Below are 21713 nucleotides of genomic sequence, written 5' to 3'. Positions count from 1 at the left end.
TTTATATACTTTTGCAAAAATATTGCTATCTCTACTAAAGAGAGTCCATTGTGGAGATACTGCTACGTTATGGACGCAGGCTTTTTATCTCATAATTACCAAGTTTACCTGCCCTCCATCTTGCCCTTTCTACTTAACAGCATATATCCAAAGTCAGATTTTCTCCCTTGCTAGACCCTGAACTCAAAACACGTGTGCTTTTCAAACAAACTGCTAGAACCTTGTCTGACGACCACGTTCCATCACGGAAAAGGCTCACTCAGACTGGCTTTCCGGAGTATTTCAGGCCTCGCAGTCCTGCAGAGTAAAAGGGGGTGTGTCCGCGGTACCAAAGCCCTCTCTGCCCCCTCCCGCAGCCATGCCCCGGGGCCCCTTTCCTGGGGGAGGCTTGAGGACCTGTTTCCAGAGCGTCCAGACCTCAGCCACCCGCCCACCTTTCTCGGGGCTGTTGCTGCTATTCCCGAAAGGGAAAACAGGGGGTGGGGCTGGTGAGCGCACAAATGAATTCCCAACCCCTTCCCACTGGGGGCTCCTGTTCCCCCCTCCAAGTCTTTCTCCCCCGTCTTGGGGGTCTCTACAGTAACAGTGACCCTCTCCCGCCGTCTGTCTCTCTCTCCCCCGTCTCTCTCTCGACGCACAAACACAGAAAGCGAGGAGTCTACGAGCGAAGCCAGAGGGAGTAGAGGGCACCTAGCCGGGAAGGCAGGGCATCTAGGGCGCCGGGGAGGAAGGGTGGTCCCGAGCGGTCTCGCCACACCACGAAGCCGCGACCGAGCCTGGGAGTGAACGGGGGCCGCGTCCGCACACAGCAGGGAGGGGGAGGCGCCGGGACCCACCAGCTGCTTCAGGTCCTCCTCCGAGAGCTCCGCGTAACGGTACCGCTGCTGCTCGAACTCGTACCGGGTTGTTTTGGCCACCACCACCACCCGCGACGGGCGGAAGCCGCCGTCCGGGCGGCTGCCACAGCCCGCCAGCTCGCGCGGCTGCCCCTGCCCCAGGTGCCGCCGGCCGCCGCCGTCCCCGCAGAACCGCGGCCGCGCGGCGGGGCCTCCCGCGCCCGGCCCCCTCAGCACCGCCGCCCGGCCGCCCGCCACACGCCGACAGCTGCCCAGCAGGAAGCCTCGGTAGCAAGTCATCCTCCGCCCGGCGGGGCTGCAGGCCCGGGGTCCCGCCTCGCCTCCCCGCCACCAGCAGTGCGCGCCGCCCGCGCCGCCCCGGCTTTTAACTCTGCGCCGGGCGGGGAGAGGTTAAGTGCACCGCCGTGCGTGGCCCGCGCCGCCAGGGGGACGTGCCCAGACGTTGACGGGGGCGGGGAAAAGCCCGGCGGCGGGGAGGCGGGAGCGCCGGAGCCCGGGAAAGGTGGGCGGGGAAGAGCTAGAGGCCTCTGGGCTGTGGGTTTTGTTTGTTTGTGTATCGGTTTCCATCTACGCCTGCGCAGTGGCCGCTTCGCCGCTCGGGGGCCCACCTCCTGCTCCACCCCCTTCCCTGGGTGGGCATCAAACCCACCCGCCCGCCGCCAACTCTGTGGGCCAATCAGAGCCAGCTGCGGTTTCGGAGCCCGAGGAGCTGCGGGGATTGGCTGCGGCCGGAGGAAGGGCTGGAATTCCATTTGGCGATTGAGCTGCTTTAGGAATCCAGCTGGAACCGGTCTGAAGCAGCGCAGGGGCTCCGTCTGGGGTTTCGAGGCTCTGGCGCTAGAGCAAGGCGACCCTGGGCGCCTCCTCGCTTGGGTTTCCTTACTGCACTTTATCGGCTCGTGTAAAACTAGACCCTGTCATTATCGCACACAAGACTGTATTCTTTATTCCTTCGTTTAACCAAATCTAGTCGGACGGCCGATATGACCAGCGCTGGGCTGGGGGCCAAGGAGCCTGAACAAGGACCAGCTGCACAATTGGTGTGGCCCAGTGCAAAATGAAAATGCAGAGGTTCTTGCTCAGAAATTATTAAGTACTGCAAGATAGACCGCAGTGAGCCGAGTGCCTGGTCCATCGAAGAATGGTGCCTTGTGGGACTGCTCAAGTTAGAGCCCTTAAGAACAACCAAAAAACTGTCAGCTCAGAGGGAGAAAGACAGGTAGGTAGCCTTTGAGGAAATTAGAGGGAAATGGGTAGAGGAATCCGGCGATGTGGAGCATTTCTAGATGGGGAGATAGATGGAAAAAGTGGATAGGTCAATAGAGGAAGGTAAGAATGTTAGTAATTTAGACTTCTTTTATAGGCAGTAAGTAGTTAGGTTTTTTGGAGACTCTTAACTGGAAAGAAGTGAGTTCTGAAAACAGTGATGACTGCTTTGGACTGTTGAGCGGATTGGGAGGTCAGAGGAAGAAAGAGGCTTGGCCCTGTAGGAATAGTTACACATGGCCCTGGGTTGATTTCGTAGGAAGCGAAGTGGGAGAAAACGCTCTCATTGCAAGAGGAGAATCAAATGGCAGTCCACATCCTACCGTTCATCCCTCCTGCTCCTTACATCCACTTGCTTGGGCCCCGTCTTGCTTTTTTATAGTCCTAGCATTATCATTAACTAGTCTGAGGACTTCCGGCAGGTCACTTCATCTTCCTGGGCCTCAGATTCCTCATCTGGAAAAGGAGGGTGTTGAGCTAGAGTGACGCCAAGGTTCTATCAAGCCCAAATTGATCATGAATTCTCACTCTTCCTTTTCAGCTAGCCACCACCACCGAGGTTCATTCATGGGTTCATTGAATATTTATGGAGTTCCTCCTGTGTGCCAGGTAGTGTATTAGAATAAGAAATAACAAAATGAAGGCTGATTTCTAGTTTTAGTAGGTCACTGATCCCTTCTGGTCTGGAACTTTGCCTCACAGCAGGTGCTAATAGTGACTTGGAGTGGAAACTAAAGCCCATCTTTTAACTTCTGTGGGGTGTGAGCTACTCATGTATAACTTGAACCTTCTCAAGACCCTTTCTCTTCTCACTATTCCAACACCTTATCATGAAGATTTCCACAAAGAAACAGCATGAGCAAGAGTATGGAGCAATGAGGGGCACCTGGGTGGCTCAGTGGGTTAAGCTTCTGCCTTCGGCTCAGGTCATAATCTCTGGGTCCTGGGATTGAGCCCTGCATCAGGCTCTCTGCTTAGCAGAGAGCCTGCTTCCTCTTCTCTCTCTCTCTGCCTGCCTCTCTGCCTACTTGTGATCTCTGTCAAATAAATAAATAAAACCTTAAAAAATAAAAAGTATGGAGCAATGAAATAGTTCTCAATTGCTAGAGAATTTAGAGGAAGGCAGGCTGCAGCGGGAAGTAAGGCTAGGGAGGCAGATGAGGGGAAGTCATGGAAAGTGTTTCATCCATGCTTAGGAGTTTGGCTTTTATCCTGTATACGCTGTACTTGTATTTGAGACAAACAGATGATACTGAATTATACTATTTTCCTATTTGCATGAAAATATTGGGTCTTACTGATACAGAAATTTAAGTTAAAATTAAATATAAAAGAATTTGGGGCACCTGGGTGGATCAGTGGTTAAGCCTCTGCCTTCGGCTCAGGTCGTGATCTCAGGGTCCTGGGATCAAGCCCCACATTGGGCTCTCTGCTCGGTGGGGAGACTGCTTCCCCCTCCCCTCTCTCTCTGCCTGCCTCTCTGACTACTTGTGATCTCTGTAAAATAAATAAATAAAATCTTTTAAATATAAAAGAATTTTAAAAAGAGTGTCAAAGCCACTTAGCTTTGACAGGCACACTTAGCTTTGACTGGAATTTCTTGGAAGAAACAAGCAGAGAATAAATACCTGAAAGATAATCAACCTTAGTAGAAATTAGAAAAATACAAATTAAGGTAATTTCACTGAAATAGTCTTTTATATCCACTAGGTTGGCAGAAATTAGGAAGATTTGGTGAACTTCTAATTGTTTGAAAACGATTACATCAAGTCTTTATTAGGCTACATATTTGCCAGTTATTTCAGTAACTTCTCCAATGCCACAGTTTCCAAATATCATCTTAGAAACTTTAAATGTGTTCATGTATTCCAGTTTGTCCACGGCAAGTCTGATGTCAAAATCCTGCAGTACTGTGAGTGTGATTTGTCCATCACAAAACAAACGGAAGTGCTTGCATTCGTGGATTTAATATGAGTTTCAAAACCCTTGAACTACTAAAACAATCCAAAACAATCCGTAATGTAACGGAGTGTCAAAAACTCAAACCCATCTCTGGCACAGCTGATATACTTTTCTAGAGAGTGGGCTTACCCAACCATCTGGTAACCACATCTCAGGAAACTTATTTTTCTCAACATGTTACAGGGAAAATTATATCATTGTGATATTCACAATTTGAGGATTTACAAAGGTTAAGAGATACCCTTCCAACCCATTTCACATACATTCTGACGCTAGGAAAGATACACATACCCCCCTTTTTTAAACATCCTCATATTCTAAGACTTGTATGGGATATTAATCGTTGGGGTCAAAAGATTCCTGGCTGTGACAGTAATGGATGTAAAATAATATTTTAAAAGAGAACATTTTGATGGCCCGTAATTAAGCTGAATAACTTAGTAGAGTCTAAAGTCCTGTTGAAAGAGAAGAATGGTCAGGTTATATGAATCTAAGATATATAATTAGATATAATATTAAATATATATCTAGTATATTGGGGAAATATTGAAGTAAATTTTGAAAAAAAGCAGCTTATATCAAAATCTAAAGTGTATGCTTTGAAATCATCTCATAATTTATGAAAATGATTATCATGTATGGTGATCTCTTCACCTTACAGAAAGGTCAACATATGTAGAAAAGCCAAAAAGAGAAAGGTTAAATGAAGATAGAGGACAAAAAGAAATTATAAGGATTTTTTACTTCTATTATCCCTCTGAAATATTCTAAATATTTGCATAAAGATTATAAGAAGGAATAGTAGAGTGGATAGAAATGGTTTGAAAATCATAAGCTAAATACCATGTTTCTGCTGTTGGTAACCATGTCATAATGAAGAAAATTTCACTTTTTCTCTCTGCCTTTCTGATACTCTATTTTTTATTCTGTTGCACTGGCATTAGTAAGTAAATAAGTAATTAAAGTAGTCTAATTTTTTTTTTCTGCTTGGTATATGCAGTACAAGGAAAGTTAAAGTATAAGGAAAATGAAAGAAAGAATAAATTCAAATGATATTAAAATATCTGAAGCATTGAAAAAATACTGTTTTATCTCCACCCTAAAGTGAGCACAAGAATGAACATGTCAGGAAGATAAAGAAGATTTCTGTTGTCTGTTTCACTTTAACAATTTGGTGCAATGACAATGTTTCCATATCAGCTAAGATCTTATAGGAAAAGAGAACCAATTAATTTCTTCTCCAGATGTCTTCCTGTTTATTTCCACTTCTAAAGGAAATTTTCCACTGACTCTGATGTCTTCAGCATCAGAGGCATTTTTAGGAGTTAAAAAAACCAACCAACTTTAAACTTTTGCTTTCCCATTGTTTTTATTCTTCCTTTTATGCTAGAGCTATTCTTTGATTTTTTTTCCTTCTCTCTACCTTTTCTGTATTCCTCTCTCACATTAATTTTTCTTTTCCATTTCCCGAATCATTGCTTATTTTAGAAGGATACTGAATTTCTTCTATAGTCACTATAATGAATGAGCCTCTCTCATTCATATGAATGAGCTAACTTTACTAAGTTATAGGGAAAGAACAAAACTCTGAACAACTTATATACTAATGAAATTAGAGTCTAAAAGAGTTAATTAAACTTTCATATAACAAATTGTCAGGCATTAGCTCAGATTTGACCATACCTATGTGTATGTATGTATGTATGTATGAATCTACCTATCTATATCTAAATAATTGCTTTTATTACTATGAGAGGTACTATAGCAAAATAATGTGACTTTAAAAAATGTATAATCAGGGGCGCCTGGGTGGCTCAGTGGGTTGAGCCGCTGCCTTCGGCTCAGGTCATGATCTCGGGGTCCTGGGATCGAGTCCCGCATCGGGCTCTCTGCTCGGCAGGGAGCCTGCTTCCCTCTCTCTCTCTCTGCCTGCCTCTCCGTCTACTTGTGATTTCTCTCTGTCAAATAAATAAATAAAAATCTTTAAAAAAAATAAAAATAAAATAAAAAAAAATGTATAATCACGTGTGTATATCCAAATGAATATTGTTCTTCAAAGTAGCATTTAGTGAAGATAGACCCATTATTCCAAATATGTTGTCATTGTTCAAAAAATTTTCAGAAATCATTTTGGAATTGTAAATCCTATTCCCTAGTTACAAACTGGATGTTTATGTTCTCCCCCAAATGTGTATGTTGAAGTCCCAATATGATGGAATTTGGAGATGGGCTTTGGGGGGTAATTAGGATTAAATAAATTTATGGGGGCAGGGCTCTCGTCTAATGGGATTAGTGCTCTTATGGGAAGAGACATTAGGGAGCTTGCTCTCTCCCTGCCTGTGCTCCCACGAAGAGGTCCTGGGAGCCCTGGAGGCAATGACAGCAGCCTACAACCAAGAGCAGAGACCTCAGAATAAGCCTATTGTGTTAACCCTTTGATCTTCAACTTCTCAGCCTCTAGAACCGGGAGAAATAAATTTATATTGTTGAAGCTGCACAGTGTGGTAATTTATTATGGCACCCTGAGAGAACTAAGATGCTTCTAACAAGGGAATATTTAGAAATCATGATCAAAAGTCATTTTGAAGTCATAGGGTGATCAAACTGGATTGAAAAATGAAATATGGCTAGAAGTCCTAATTTTTGTGTGTAACTCATAAAGTGTCTCTGAGACAAATCTCAAAAGAGGAGCATCAGAACTTTGTTGCACCAGTGTTGAAACTAATACAGTCCACCACAGTAACAGCATTTAAGAACAAATTTCATTTGGGTATATATGAATATATTTGTTTTTTTTTTTTAAAGTCTCTATACAGCTATACCCATTAGTCTATTAATGACAATTTAATTACATAAAGCAAAAAACAAGTTAACACAGTTTACTTCTTATATACTTACTGTTTTGTTACATAGTTAATATATTTTGATCATCCCTTCCACAGCTATTGGATGCTGGACTGTTGTCAAGCATATACAAGGTGCAATGGATACAAGTCCAAGAACAATACTATCTTTAAAGGAATTGATACCATGAATATATAAATCTTAGCATAGTAGTAAATCTAAAGATTACATGAAAATACACATTTCCCAGAAGAGAAACATGACTTAATGAAATGTTAGCATGCAGTTATACTGTTTTGGAAGAAATGACTAGAAATCTTGTAAAATATTTGCTTTATGACCAATGTATGACTGAAAAACATTTTAGTTAAACATTTATCAAATCGAGCAATTTATTTTAACTATTATATCCACCAATGTGATGAATAGTCCAAATTAGTTATCAAATCCTATTCTAAATTAGCTTCTTCAAAAATGATAAATTTTGAACTTCCAAAGTCCGTGTATTTCTTCAATTCTGTCATTTTCTCCACAATAAACAAAATGTAAAATCTTGCAATTACTAAACTATATAAGAGAAAAATCTTAACTGCAACAAATTATCTTTTATGAACTTTGCTATAAAAACTCTCCAAGGAATTAATAGGATCTTCTCATTTTGTTAGGATGGCTTAGAATTTTCAGTAAGGTGACCAATCCTTTTGTAGATGTTGTCACGTTTATGGTAGATGGCGCTCATGAACAAGCAACTGACTGTCTATGAGTCCACCTAGAAGGATCTGTGATATAAATTCAAAATATTACAAAATGTTATATTCGGATTACATTTAATATTGAACACAACTGAACATGAATATGCATGACGATGCTTACTATGAGGAAATGCGATATATAGAATATACATTTTATATGTAACATTTGGAAATGTTACTAATTTTAAATGTGACATTTCAGACAATTAAACCTTTCCTTAATTCATGGGCAACCAAGTTTTAAAAAATAGACTTTTTATTGCTTTCCTAACAGTTTAGCATTTGTATGTAACACCTCCTGGAGAAAATACCAAGTGAAAAAAGAAAATGGCAGAGGAAGGATGGGTTCCTATGATTGACATTTACTTTGCATTATTTCCATTGTTTCTCATTTTGTATGAAAAGAGTTGAATAGTCCTCTTTCCTAAAATGGAATATAATAAAATATAGATTTCCTAAGTGTGACTTTTGTTGATGAGAAAATTTTGCCATTTAATCCTATTTCAAATTAACATTTTTGATGGATACAAATTCATTTTCCAATAGACCCCATTTTATTGACAATATATGCATTATAAAAGTAATTTTATGTATAGATCTCATACACTTTAAAGAATAAGAAACCATTTGTTTAATAGTGACAAGAAAAATCATATTCACTTAGTTGTCTGGCTCATTTTAGTCAAGCAGTTTATATTCCTGGGTTGCATATTCTGTGTATTTTTCTTCTTGATTACATTCTTAGGATTAGGCAAAGGAAGATATTTCATCATGTTTTGCACTTGTCCTGTGGAGATTCTTAAACTATGTATGATTAAGTTACCTTTAAGATCTAAAATGATTAAAGGTTGGAAAAATGTTAACACACTGTCTTTATAAGGATGTTACTCAGTTCTTTGTAGAGCAGAATTCAGGCCTAAATGAAACTATTACTGAATGTACTTGGCACCATTTATATAGCAAAGCTGGTTGTCTTATTTCCTTGACCATATTTCTCTCCAAAAATAATGATAAATTTTTGTTTTAAATCTATCATCAGGACAAGCACTGAAACCTAAAAATCTACTAACAACTGGTTCCAGTTGAACCTTGCTCAATTCATGAATCTTGACCCAATAAAAAATAGTACTGCTTGCCATAGGCAAAAAAAAAAAAAAAGTCATTGAGGATAAAGCAGTCAAATTCCAAAAAGGAGACAAATAGGAGTCTCAGTATTTCAAGTCATATATGTCTGGTGGGCTTCATCGTAATGTGCTTTTACCTTTATGATGTATTTGTGATTTCTTCTATTATGGCCCATAATAGGAAAATGAGAACAAGTTATGAAAAATATGAATAAATGGGTTAGTTTCAGTGTAAGTCTTCAGTGTAAGACTTCATGGCATTTTTATTAAATCTATGTGCAAATGACATATGGGCATCACAGTGAAGAGGAATTTTGGCAAAATCCTAATGAAGGCCATACACAGAAGACAATGATTTCCAAACCCATTCCTCTGATCCAAAGAGCTAGGACTCTAATTCCCATCCACTTTAAATAGATCAGTTCCACTTTACAAAAATCTAGTTCATGTTATTAGGATTGTGCAGAAGATTTCTTTCTTAAACCGCTGACCTAAGAAAAGAAAAGTTATTTACCTGATCTATTTTTAGTGACTTGGAGGAAATCATCCTCATCCTCATCACAGCTCTCGCAGTTTAATTGTTGCAGGATTGTTTCTGACTGGCTTTCAGCCTGATTTACATCTTTCTGTTTATTGAAGCTCCGAAGGGCAAGGAGCCGGTGATGTATTGCTGCATACAGACATCCTGTGTCTTTGGCGCTGGCCTGCATTCGGAAAATTAAGTTGTTAAGAATATAAATAAGGCACCTGGGTGGTTAGTCAGTTTAAGCAGCCAATTCTTTTTTTTTTTTTTTTGGATGAAGGACCTCAATGCGAAAGGAATCCATCAAAATCCTTGAGGAGAACACGGGCAGCAACCTCTTCGACCTCTGCCACAGCAACATCTTCCTAGGAACAACGCAAAAGGCAAGGGAAGCAAGGGCAAAAATGAACTATTGGGATTTCATCAAGATCAAAAGCTTTTGCACAGCAAAGGAAACAGTTAACAAAATCAAAAGACAACTGACAGAATGGGAGAAGATATTTGCAAACGACATATCAGATAAAGGACTAGTTGTCCAGAATCTATAAAGAACTTAGCAAGCAGCCAATTCTTGATTTCCGCTCAGGTTGTGATCTCAGGGTCTTGAGATCAAGCCCCATGTCAGGCTTCACACACTCAGTGTGAGTCTGCTTGAGAATCTCTCCCCTTCTCCCCCTGCCCTCCTCTTGCCTCCCCCAAATAAAGAAAATAAAATGTTAATAGTATAAATAACTGGGGCTCAGTGGGTTAAGCCTCTGCCTTTGGCTCAGGTCGTGATCTCAGGGTCCTAGGATCGAGTCCCGCACTGGGCTCTCTGCACAGCGGGGAGTCTGCTATTCCCCCCACAACCACCAGCCTCTCTGCCTACTTGTGATCTCTGTCTGTCGAATAAATAAACAAAAATCTTAAGAAAAAAGTATAAATAACTTAGTAATAGCCACATTTTAGAGATTTTTTAATCTTTCACTATTAATAAGGAAAGGATCAAACGGCATAAATCTAGACTATAAATAACCCTAAAAATTAAAGAGCAAAAAGCCACTCATCTTGAAGCAAATTGAATCTGAAAGTGAATAATCTTATAACAGGTCCCAATTTGTGCATTTTAAACTGAGAAATGAAATTCTGTGATTTAAAATTTCTTTTTTTAAGATTTTATTTATTTATTTGTTTGTTTGTGAGAGACAGCAAGAGAGGGAACACAAGCAGGGGAATGGGAGAGAGAAGTAGGGTTCCACCTGAGCAGGGAGCCTGATGCAGGGCTCTATCCCAGAATCCTGGGATCATGACCCTAGCCAAAGGCAGATGCTTAATAACTGAGCCACCCAGGTGCCCCATGATTTAAAATTTCCATTTGAAATTAAGACTATCCTTTCTCCACTGTTTTACACTGTAGAAAAGTGTAGGGTGGATCAAAAAAGACTGCCTTTCCTTTACAAGACTGTGTTTCGACATTATGTACAAGCCTCCCAGCTCAGTGGGAAAACAGAGCTCATTAGAGTGGTCTATAATATTGCAGCACAGAAATTCAGTGTGCCATCCATTGGGCCACAGAGCCATCCTTACAATATTGTATCAGAAATACATAAGTCTTTGCTCTCACTATTTTCTATGCTGTTTTTATGGATGCAATTAATATAAAAAATGATGGTAACAATAACATTGGTATAACAGTTATGGTTACTACATTCTTTTTTTTTTTCAATCCTTACAATAAAACCATGAGTGAATTATTTATTTCACTTCTTTTAGCAAAAGCACCCAGCACGAGTATTCAGTAGATACTCATTTCCCACTTCCCTCTACAGATGAGGAGATTATGGCTCAGAAAGGAACAATGACTTATGTGAGTGTATATAGTCAGCAAATGACTGGGCTTGAATGCCAGATCTTTGCCATCAAAGTCAGTATTCTTTTTAGGTGACATGGCAGCAGTTTACATTTTTTTTTTATCTTTTCACAATTTCAAAGAAAATCCAGGTAAATTTTTCTCTTTGCTAATCCTCCAGGAAGCTGTCTTACTTTTCAAAGCCAAGAAATTGAGGGTTGAACAAACTACATGCCAACTTTTTGGGAGAAGGGTTAAAATTATATTTTTTCATTTGGATTTTCTTAAGTTTCCTTAATTACTTTGGGAGAAAATAACGAAAAGTTAAATAGAATGTTTTTTTCCCTCATATTATGCTAAATATTATATAGTAAATATTGAGAAAATAATTATTGACTCTTGACTGGTTTCATTTTTTACATTATATGCAAAGGTGTAATTTTTTCTTAGTCAGTTAATAAATATTGAAAGAGTATTTGTAATTGAAATATAAATACTACTCTGTCACCTTGATTTTCTAACATTAAAATTTAAATATGTTCTCCACTAGTTAACATATTGCCTTTTACCAAATTCATTCAGAAATATCCATTCAAGAAATTCAGAACAAGAAATTAAAAATAAAATCACAATGATATATTTTTTGAATAAAAAATTTTTAGTGCTTAAAAGAATTATAATTCCCAGGAAGTACCATGAGAAAATGCTGGTGAGAATGAAAATCGATTCAGTTTTTCTGAAGAGAAATTTGTCAAGACAAGTCAAAACCTTATCCCAAGAAAATTAATATGTATGTACACAGAGAATTCCTCACAACTTCCTTGCAGAATTTATAATAACAAAAGACAGTAAATTACCTAAGTACTTAATAAAGTAGAATTAGTGGAAATAAATTAGGGTGCATAATAGAATTCTTTTCACCTGTTAAAAGATTTCTTAAAGACTGAACTATTTAATGACATGAAAACACTCATTTTCATTCATGAGTGAAAAGGTTACATACGTGTACCTCATAATCAAATATTAGCATTCTTATCTATTCAATCACTTTATAAAGTATATTATTATTATTATCTTTATTTGGCAGATGAATAAAATCAAGTTCAGAGATCTAACTAAGCTACCTGCAGATTATACATTTTGTACATACATAGGTACGCACACACATATATGCTAAAATATACAACAAAAAATGTTAGTAGTGACCATCCCTTGGATAGGAAATTGGGGTGATTTTCATATGTTTGCTTATCTGTAGCAGATATCCTACAATTTACAGAGTCCGCGTGTGCCAGATATTGAACAGCACAATCCCATCTTAGCTATTGGTCTCAGTTGCAGTATTAGCAACAAGCAGGCTGCTTTACTTGCTCAAAGTAAGGGGACCCAGCCGGGCAGAGTACTAGGGATTGTCTCCCTAAATGATGAACAGCATTTGGGCATGCTCTTACTCTAACATCTTAATACTCAGCATTACTTACACCTAAGAGTACCCTTACTGATAGTTAATAAAACTTTGGTTTTTCATCATTGGGCATTTGGCAACTCCCCCCCCCCCCCAGTACTATATGGGAGCTAATTTACTTGTACTGTTACCCTCTGCCTGGGTCACATGAGTACTCAGTCTTCTCAAGTCTTCTGGGTCTCAGCCTATGTATGAAACCTAGCCTTTTTTCTGGTCTGATTCCTGCCAGCTCTCTCTCTTTTGTGCCTGGATCTTGTATTTGAGGTCAAGCATTCCTGCTGCCAGGAAAAGCTAAGGCTGTGCTCCAATCCTGTTACCTTGGAGACTGACTCATGTCCAGAATGGGAATTTGCTCCGGGACGTTTTTTTTTTTTTTTTAAACTTACTAGCCCTGTGTTTTTCCATTTCTCACTGGTTCCTTTCTAGTGATTGCAAAGCCTTCTCAGTTTCAGCATTCAGTATAAGCGCTGGGCTGTGTATTCCCCTGGACTCCTAGGAGCCCATCTTGACAACAGTCCCTTTGGTAACTTAGTAAGATTGTTGATATAATTTCAATGGTAAAGAAAAATGTGGAGGTTTGAAGCATATACCAATACCAATGTCTCAGGACATATACCAACTGATTACCGTAGATTTTGGTGTTAAGCTATAAATTTCATATAAAATTTAAAATTTATATTAAACTGTAAACAACCAAAATCAATGGCTGAAGTTTGTTTGTTTTTTTGCCAGTGGTACAGGTTACAATGAAATTAAACAAATTAGGGGAGGGTATGTGCTTTGGTGAGTGCTGTGAAGTGTGTAAACCTGGTGATTCACAGACCTGTACCCCTGGGGATAAAAATATATGTTTATAAAAAATAAAAAATTTAAAAAAAAGAAATTAAACAAATTAGCAATTACAGAGACCTAGAAATGTAGTAGAGTAATTCTCTATCACTGAACTTTGTTACTTACCTGAATTAAAAACACTTTGATGCTGTAGTCTTCTAAATCAGTAGCTGTTATTCGCAAATTTTTGTGGTTCGCTCTTTGGATCTCCATTTGAGCCCAGAGTTTGCTATTGAGAATCAGCCTCAGGCTGCCTTGATTGCGCATAACTAAAATGGGAAGGTAAATATATAAGACTACAGAACAGTCGATTCCTTGACCTTCCTGGGGAATGTGCCATTTTTGAAAGCAAAGTCAATCATTACAGTTGTTTTTCAGACTGTATTTTCACTATGAAGTTGTAATTTGGCTTGACGATAAGTTGGTTTTCCAACCGAGCTTTATTATGTTGAAGGACTATTTTTAGCTTAAAAGCTGGAATTTATTTTTTTACTATAGTATTAAAAAATGATGAAAATTTTAGAACTCCTTTGAGGAGCTAGTGGTCTGAAGAATATTTATCCAAGAATTGCTTACAGTGGAGAAAACTGGGCTTTAGGCATTCAAAAAATGGAAGTAGCGAAATAAATGATGACATGGCTATTCAAGATAATATTATGAACCCATTAAGAATTGGGAAGAAAGAGAATTACTGATGTGGAAAGGTGATCATGATATACCATATAAAAGGTAAAACAGGGTCCCCAGCAACGTAAACACCATGCATCACAGATTTTGGCAAGCAGTAGAAAGAGCAGCGCGGAACAAGAGTAGAAAACAACTAGCATCCTGCCTTGGGAATAATGCTTGGTTGGGTTATTTGGAAACCTGTTTGCCAGTTATAGAACTGAAGACCTAGTTCCTATTCTTTTAGTCTGAATTCTGTTCCTTACTGGGTTCTCGAGCTCCATATCTAAAGCTCAGGAAACATTCTTATATGTGAATCCAACTTCTACCAATGGTCCCCTCCACAGCTTTGACTTCCCGGTGTTGACCAGGAAACCTACTCACCCTGCCCAGGGTGCCCACTTTCAGTTTGGGCCTCTGAACAAAGCCCAGTGTGTCTTTTCGGATGCTAAAGACTTTCTGAGTGTTTCAGTCTGATCGACTCCAGATTCTCACCATCGCTCTGGATGTCAGTAACCACACACCTCTGTTTCCTGGGAAACTGGCCCTTCATCTCAAGCCACATGCCCTATGTAGAATGCCAAGAAGAAATGCCAGCGCAAATACTCTCTTTTGAAAAACTATTTTTCCTTCAAAACTAATGTCATCACACACCTTTAAGTCACACAGAGATTACGGTGGAGGTGTGTGCTGGGCTTGCTCAGAGCTGCTGAAGTGCTGAAGTGCATCATCTCATAGAATTCTCCCTGTTGCTCAGTTAGTCACGGAGTACTAGTCTCCCCATTGGAAACTGATGTAACTAGGGCAGGGAGAGATGAAGTACCTTCTCCAAGGTCACTAGTTAGTCAGTGATAGAGGCAGAACCAGAGCCTGCTCCAAACACGAAGCCGCTATAGCACATTAGAAACAACACTGCTTTCAACAGTCTGATTTGTTGACTCTGATAACACATCTCCAGAAGATGATGTGTATCTATTGGCAATTTTTCTCTGAGAAAGAGTGGGTGGCTGTACAAAACAATTCCTTACTTAGTCTTGACTGGAATGTTCCACAGTCACTGCTTGCTGTGTCATTCAGCCTCAAAGCTCCTCTGCCCCTTTCAGTCCAGGACTGTGTTGTTTTGTTGAATATAAAAAGCTTGCAGTTGATCTAAAGGACAATTTTTTAAAATGTCAAATATAGAAAAAAAATGTTTTTCCAAGTGATTTCTTTCCTATGCTGTAACACTTTTTCTTGCCTGATTTTACCAGAATAACCTCTGTTAATGATTTGTAAACCAGCTTTAAAAATTTATTTAACTTTTAAAACATGCAATTTTTGAATAGTTCAAACATCAAAAAGCAAAAAGATGTACAAAGTGGAAAGTCCTTCCCAGCCTGACTTCTCCATCTGTCAGTTTCCACCCCTGCAACAGGTGATCGCTGTTGCTGGTATTTTGCTTCTCTTTCTAGAGATAGTTGCATGTACATACATGCCAATACGTATGTCCCTCAATTATTTTGTAAATGGCAGAATACCATACCTATTTTCTGCATCACCTAACAATATATTTATGTGTACCAACTTTGAAATGAAATTGATGTTATTTGAGCTATGTAACTTACATGAAAGTAAAGGAATAGTGAAACTATTTGCATGTTTAAAAATTTTTGAGGAACACAGCATCAAAACTAGATGTGGTACCCCAGAGTACCATACTATAATTTGATGTTTACCAAAATTAAGTATTACCATGTATAAGAATTACCGAGATGACTTGTTAAAAAGAGAGCCTGCCAGGGCCTCAACAGCTAGCAATTACTTCACTTAATCTCGGTTTAATCTGATCTGAGATTTACGCTTGGAAGCACACTTGTACCAAAAATGTATCAGTAAATCATTGGAGGAGAGAAATGGAAAGATTTGGGGGGTAAATGCAGAAGGAGAAAGAGAAGAGGAAACCTGCACCTTGTTGAAAAACGATTATGTCATAGTAATTACATTTCCTCTGCCTTGGCTGATCCCTAAGGCAATTAACATTCAAATCCTATGTATAATACTGGATACCACATCTATGAAAGTCTTGCTTTATATGAAGTCCAAAACTTATATAGAAGAACTTTTCAAGGACGAACAGAATTTTTTTAATTCTCTTGAACTGAAATCTACTCATCTTATCATTTAAAAATGTCCAGGGTAAGTAGAACTTTTAAATCATAAGATGATAGCACTGATTATAAAAGTAGGCATGAGAAGTGTAAAACATGGGTCTGAAGTTGTTTTAAGACAGGGTGCCTGGCTGTCTTCTTTCTGACAGACGAACGTGAACGCTTTTAAACCCAACCATCCAAATTCCTGAAAATTACATATACTAACATATGAATACAACAAAATGTTGGCTTCGTCTTTGGAAGCCTCTCACATTTTTATTGAAGCAGCTCTGTCTTCAGGAAAGTGATACTTCTGCCTTCATTTGCAAAGGTGTTCCTGCTTATAGAAATTGGCTTCCTGTATACACGTGCTGGCAGAAAGAGCACCGGGTGATATACAGACCTTTAATACATTATGCTCTGCTTCTTCCCCTGTTACAACATCAATTTTCTCTAGCAAGCATTTGGGAGATGGTGTAGAAGAGAAAGCAGCAGCTGATTCAATTAAAGATATATTTTTAAGAGAGTCTGTGCCTAAGAAAATAAGAGGGAGAAAAGACACATAAAAGACCCCATTTTCTCTCCTGTACAAGCTCTTCATTGTCCCCATGAATATACATGCCCCCTTAGCTTTTTATAACAATGAGTATTTCCCAGGGCGCCTGGGTGGCTTAGTCTGTTGAACGTCTGCCTTCAGCCCAGGTCATGATCTCAGGGTCCTGGGATCGAACTCCAGATGAGGCTCCTTGATCAGGGGGAGCCTGCCTCTCCCTCTCTCTCTGCCACCCACCCCCATGCTTGTGTGTGCTCTCTATCTGTATCTCAAATACATAAACAAAATCTTAAAAAAAAAAAAAATTGAGCGTTTCCCAAAAGTGAACTACCCGAGTTTAGATACATCTCTTTAATTTCTCATAGCCTCAAGTAAAAAAAAATAAATAAAATAAGCTTATGTATCATACAACCATATCTGTATGCTTTAATTTTTTACCCAAAAGTTTTAAAACACTGCATTATTGTTTTTGTATTTTATAGATATTAAATAAATGACATAGGAAAACAGGAAACACACTAATTGAATAAAAAAAAATTTTAACAAATGAAATAATTCTTACTTGAATTTGGAGAGTTGGCAGGAAATTCTAGAGTGGATTTGAAGGGTTTTTCCTTAGTGTATGAGTCATTTTCAAGTTGAGGGTGGGTGAGATGTTGAGTATCCTAGACGAAGGAAAAAAATTGTATTGTATCTCTACAGCTTTCTTTCTTCCACTTCAACACGCAAACAAACTCCACTGCGATGTTTCTGTTTTGGGCTCCCTGTGTGCTCAGCAGGGAAATCCTTCCTGTCACATCACAGGACCTTGGTCCCGATCCTCAGGAAGCGTAATGGAGTTACCACCAGCCTACGTCAGGTGGGATCTCATTCCAGGAACAAGGGGAGAAGGATTAGAGACCTGAGAGGAGGTAGCAGCTGTTCCTGGCTACGGCCAGACTAACCTGAATAAAGGAGATGAAACTCTCATCTCTGTTGCAAGGTATTTCAGTATTCCCAACACTTCACTTTCAATCCAAAGTAATCATAAAAGTTACCCAGAGAACCCACTTGCTGTCTCAGAGCTCATCTTAATTTTTCCTCAATTTCTGCCAACAATCGCTTTTAAGGCTGCACACCTGGGGCCCTGCACAGGTGCTCTAACCAAGGCCAGGGAAGAAAAACTGAGCAATTACCCGGTCATTTATGATCTCAGAGAGCCCCCTACAGAACAGGGGGAATTAGAACAGCACTCAGAACTTGGGTTTCTTTTTCTTTATGAACTCAAAATTCTTCCACATCATTTAATTGGAACCTTTAAGATACTCTGTTAAAACTGGTAGAGATGGGTGTAATTATATCCATTTTAAGAAAATAAACAGAAAGGCACAGAAAGTCTCATGACTCACTGGAACAGCGCATGGTCAGCAAACAAGTCACGAGGGCATTCTGACCCCCAAATCACAAGGTCACAGGATTATAGGATTAACCAGAGAACACACACAAGTGATCACTGTAGCTCCTGCCATCCTAGGATGTTATCAATTTAGAGAGACAGGAAGCTCTGTTTCCTCTGCAAGCCAGAGTGGAAGTACCCACAGGAGATGTACACGGGTATCTCCTCCAACCAAATTTCTAAACCCAACGGTAGTTCATTTGCTCAGGCATGTCTCTATCTCTTCTTCAATTGTAAGCACCTCTAGAATGCAGTGTCTCCCTATAGCTCTGCATAGCCAACTCACCCAGGTGTTTTTCAATCCTGGCTGTAGATTCAAATCACGTGACACTTAGCCTCACCCAGAGACTTTGATCTAATCTGTTTGGGGAGATGCCCGGGCACACGTAATTCTTTAGAGACTCACGTAAACGAGATGATTGTTAATATGCAGCCAAACTTGAGTCCAACACCAGAGCTTTGGATATGATGAGAACACAAAATATGTTTGGTAAGTTGAATTGGATGTTAAAGTTGGTCCTGTGGGGCTTGGAAAGTTGTGTGTGTGTGTGTGTGTGTGTGTGTGTGTGTGTGACATCTTATAGAAGCTGTGGCTAAGCTAGTACCAAATTTAGGACTAAATGATATGGAAGAAATGTGCCTAAATGTATCGCCTAGAATTTCCCTCTCGAAGTTGGTCCATTCTGGTTCAGATTAAAAAATGTGGATCAATAGCCCTAGAAGTGTGGATTTGCCCTTCACCTTGAGAGTGACAGAGGGTGCCCCTAAGCTAGAAAGCTATGACAGTATTCTCAAATTTAGGTTTAGCCTGAGGCAGGTGTAGAATCAACCAAGTCTTAAAAGGGATTGATTTGTGAAAGCCCTAAAAAACTTGGAATACATAGGCCTCATGAGTTGGTTCTTTATTATTCTGAGTCTCTATACAGGTTTTTAAATCTGTGTGGCCTCCTGGGGATCCTTGATGTAATTAGTAGTTCTCATGCACCCTCACTGTGGAGGGCACAGTGGCAACCGCTTCATGGATGAGGACGCCCACTTCTAAATAGGGATGCTGGTAATATTCCTTAACGGTTTCCACTTGGCAAGTATGTTTCCCTAGGCAAGAAAAGTACTGTGATTTCCCTCTTAAAACCTGAAAAAAAAAAGTTGTGATAATGTTTTTCACCATAAAAGCTAGAAGGGGAGGGTTGTGGTTAACAAGAAAAAATTGGCAAATGGTTTTAAGTGCATCTTGTTATGAAAGATGCTATCAAAAACCTGATATTAAAATATCATTACCCGTTAACTCATCTACTGCAGATAATTCTGGGATTTCCTTGGGTACCTTGGGTGTAACACGTCGAAGAATATTTAATATTTCTCATCAGTAATAATGTTATAATTACACAATTCCCTTCCTCTGTGGGTTCCTGCCTATTATTCTAACAACCAGAACTTGCTTCCCAGGAGAATCTTTGCAGTTAAAGAAAGAAAACGTGCCTTTGGACTCAGGAGTTAAAGTATGCTCCAATTTAACATTGTTTTAATTAATTTTTCTCCAGAAACTCAAAATGACAGCTTTTATAATAGAAACATTTGCCAAATTCTTACCAAAACTCTTTCCACCATGTTTTCTCCAAACACGAAATCAGAACTGCAGCTTTTAAAAGAATACTTATCTTCCTTTGCTTGACATCTAAGGAAAAGAAATGAACATTTGTTCTTTAATATAGGGATAAAGGCACATTAGACCTTAGCACATGAAGTAATCCTATGATTTCTTCTGCTAACTCTTGTTCATCTGCATCTGAGAAATGAAGGAAAGATTGAGGTCCTCCCAGGGATGACATTTAAATTATTTGACAACTGTGACAGCACTAGCTAAGACCAGTCCAAACACATGTCATGCCCATCTCTGTTCGGGCTGTGTGATCAACCAGGGGCTGGCCCAGACCTTATCTTCTTGCTTTTCCAGCACAGCCTCTCCGATCTCTCATTTCTTCTCACTCCTTCCCCAAGTGACTGATGCTTTCAGCCACCAGAGGTCTCCAGAGCAAAAGCACAGCCAATCTGTCTTGTTATACTTAAGTGTGCTTTTGTTTAATTTGGGTTTTTACCTCCTGGAACATTTTTGTTCTTGTCGTTAGAAGTGTTTTGCATGATGAGAAACTCAAAGATATGCGGCTTTCTATCTGTAGGCTGATGCGGTCTGGGATCCCCACTGTACCCCCGTGTGCAACATAGGTAAGTGCTATGGAATCCACACGGGCCCTAATCATGTGAGTCTGGTTATCTCTATGGCTAATTTTAATCATCTCTCAGATCAAACATGCCCTCATTGCTGATGACACCGGTAAATACTAACTTCCATTTTGCACATTTATACTGCTTTCTTTGTTGTCTATCTAATGTATGTCAATAAATAAGGAATAACACAAAAAATAATGAGAGATGGTGGGGAGAGGGGAGGCACCAGAGAACGGGGAGGCTGATCTAGCACCCAGATAATTAATTCCTAACTAAATAAAAATTTAGCTGTATGTTCTTAAACTATTCTCACCTAAGTCAACAAAACAATAGAGATAACCTGATATTAATACGATAATCCTTAAATATTAGAGACAGTTTGAAAAGCATTTTAAATTTGTGTCTTTTCGAAAATCTCAAACAGAAATCTTAGCAATTTGGGGTGCCTGGATGGATCAATCAGTTAAAGTGTCTGCTTTTGGCTCAGGTCATGATCCCAGGGTCCTGGGATGGAGTCCCACATCAGGCTCCCTACTGCTCAGTGGGGAGTCTGCTTCTCCCTCTCTGTTTGCCTCTCCCCCAGCTCATGCTCTCTCTCTCTCAAATAAATAAATAAAATATTAGAAAAAGAGAAATCTTAGCAATTTATCTGTCTAGTATCAGAAACCTATTTTCCATAAATGATGATAATGATAAAGCAAGAATAAAAGGGTATCCTTTCTGTGTCCTCATCATTAACTTACCCTACTGATGTAGCACCTAAACAATTCTGGCTGGTAGTCAGCTGGACTGAAATTCTGGCACTTGGTAAATTTTCACTTAGCAAAGAGGAGTTCCCCTCAGAAATCTGAAAGAAAGGCAATTCATCAGAATGTTCCTTTCAATTGCCTTGCTGAAGGAGCATCAGATAAGGAAACATTAGTTACAGTTAAATGTATTGCAAAGTTACTATGTTCAAATACTACCCTAAGCATTTTGAGAACATTATCTCATTTACTCCTCACAACATCTCTGTAAAGGTTGTATGTCTATTATCCACATTTTATAATTTACAGATGAGTAAACTGACATAATGAATTTAAATAACTTGGCCAGGCTTAGGCAACCAGAAATGGGGCTGTCTGACATCAGGGACTAGGGACTGTAGCCTTCGCTATTATATTCAGAAATCCCACTTCCTTTTGGTACTTTTATGTTTTTGGAATTAATTCTCATTTCTAGCTTCACAAATATATCCTTCAGGACTATTTAA

General features: G+C 39.5%; 2 protein-coding genes and 1 long non-coding RNA gene across 14 annotated transcripts in view; 1 reads left to right on the top strand and 2 right to left on the bottom strand.

Moving 5' to 3' along the window:
- The window catches only part of NADK2 (NAD kinase 2, mitochondrial), a 45369-nt gene extending 44091 nt beyond the window's left edge, over window positions 1–1278 (bottom strand). Inside the window, exon 1 of one of the 2 annotated variants that reach the window (XM_082724210.1) lies at window positions 837–1278. In XM_082724210.1, the coding sequence (XP_082580336.1) occupies window positions 837–1136 (300 nt within the window). In that variant the 5' untranslated portion in view covers window positions 1137–1278. The remainder of the gene's footprint in view (window positions 1–836) is intronic. The other variant, XM_082724211.1, reaches the window with a different exon arrangement.
- A 339-nt stretch (window positions 1279–1617) lies between these two features.
- The window catches only part of LOC309861378, a 47454-nt gene continuing 27358 nt past the window's right edge, over window positions 1618–21713 (top strand). For 2 of the 6 annotated variants that reach the window (XR_014309905.1, XR_014309906.1), the window contains exons 1-2: window positions 1618–2076; window positions 2665–2732. This is a non-coding gene — a long non-coding RNA (uncharacterized lncRNA). Of the gene's footprint in view, window positions 2077–2664; window positions 2733–3833; window positions 4301–7027; window positions 8547–17474; window positions 18726–20412; window positions 20494–21713 lie in introns of those variants that run through there. The other 4 variants (XR_014309907.1, XR_014309909.1, XR_014309908.1 and 1 more) reach the window with 4 other exon arrangements.
- RANBP3L (RAN binding protein 3 like) overlaps window positions 6830–21713 on the bottom strand; it is a 47542-nt gene continuing 32658 nt past the window's right edge. For 5 of the 6 annotated variants that reach the window (XM_082724206.1, XM_082724204.1, XM_082724205.1 and 2 more), the window contains 8 exons: window positions 21205–21308; window positions 19826–19910; window positions 17363–17465; window positions 16651–16781; window positions 15147–15267; window positions 13579–13721; window positions 9320–9509; window positions 6830–7708 (listed from right to left, as the gene is read on the bottom strand). In XM_082724206.1, coding sequence (XP_082580332.1) covers window positions 7665–7708; window positions 9320–9509; window positions 13579–13721; window positions 15147–15267; window positions 16651–16781; window positions 17363–17465; window positions 19826–19910; window positions 21205–21308 — 921 coding nt within the window. In that variant the 3' untranslated portion in view covers window positions 6830–7664. The remainder of the gene's footprint in view (window positions 7709–9319; window positions 9510–13578; window positions 13722–15146; window positions 15268–16650; window positions 16782–17362; window positions 17466–19825; window positions 19911–21204; window positions 21309–21713) is intronic. The other variant, XM_082724207.1, reaches the window with a different exon arrangement.

Source organism: Mustela nivalis, assembly GCF_964662115.1.
Source record: "Mustela nivalis genome assembly, chromosome: 3".
Classification (NCBI taxonomy): Eukaryota; Metazoa; Chordata; class Mammalia; order Carnivora; family Mustelidae; genus Mustela; species Mustela nivalis.
This window is presented reverse-complemented; position numbering and strand designations above follow the sequence as displayed.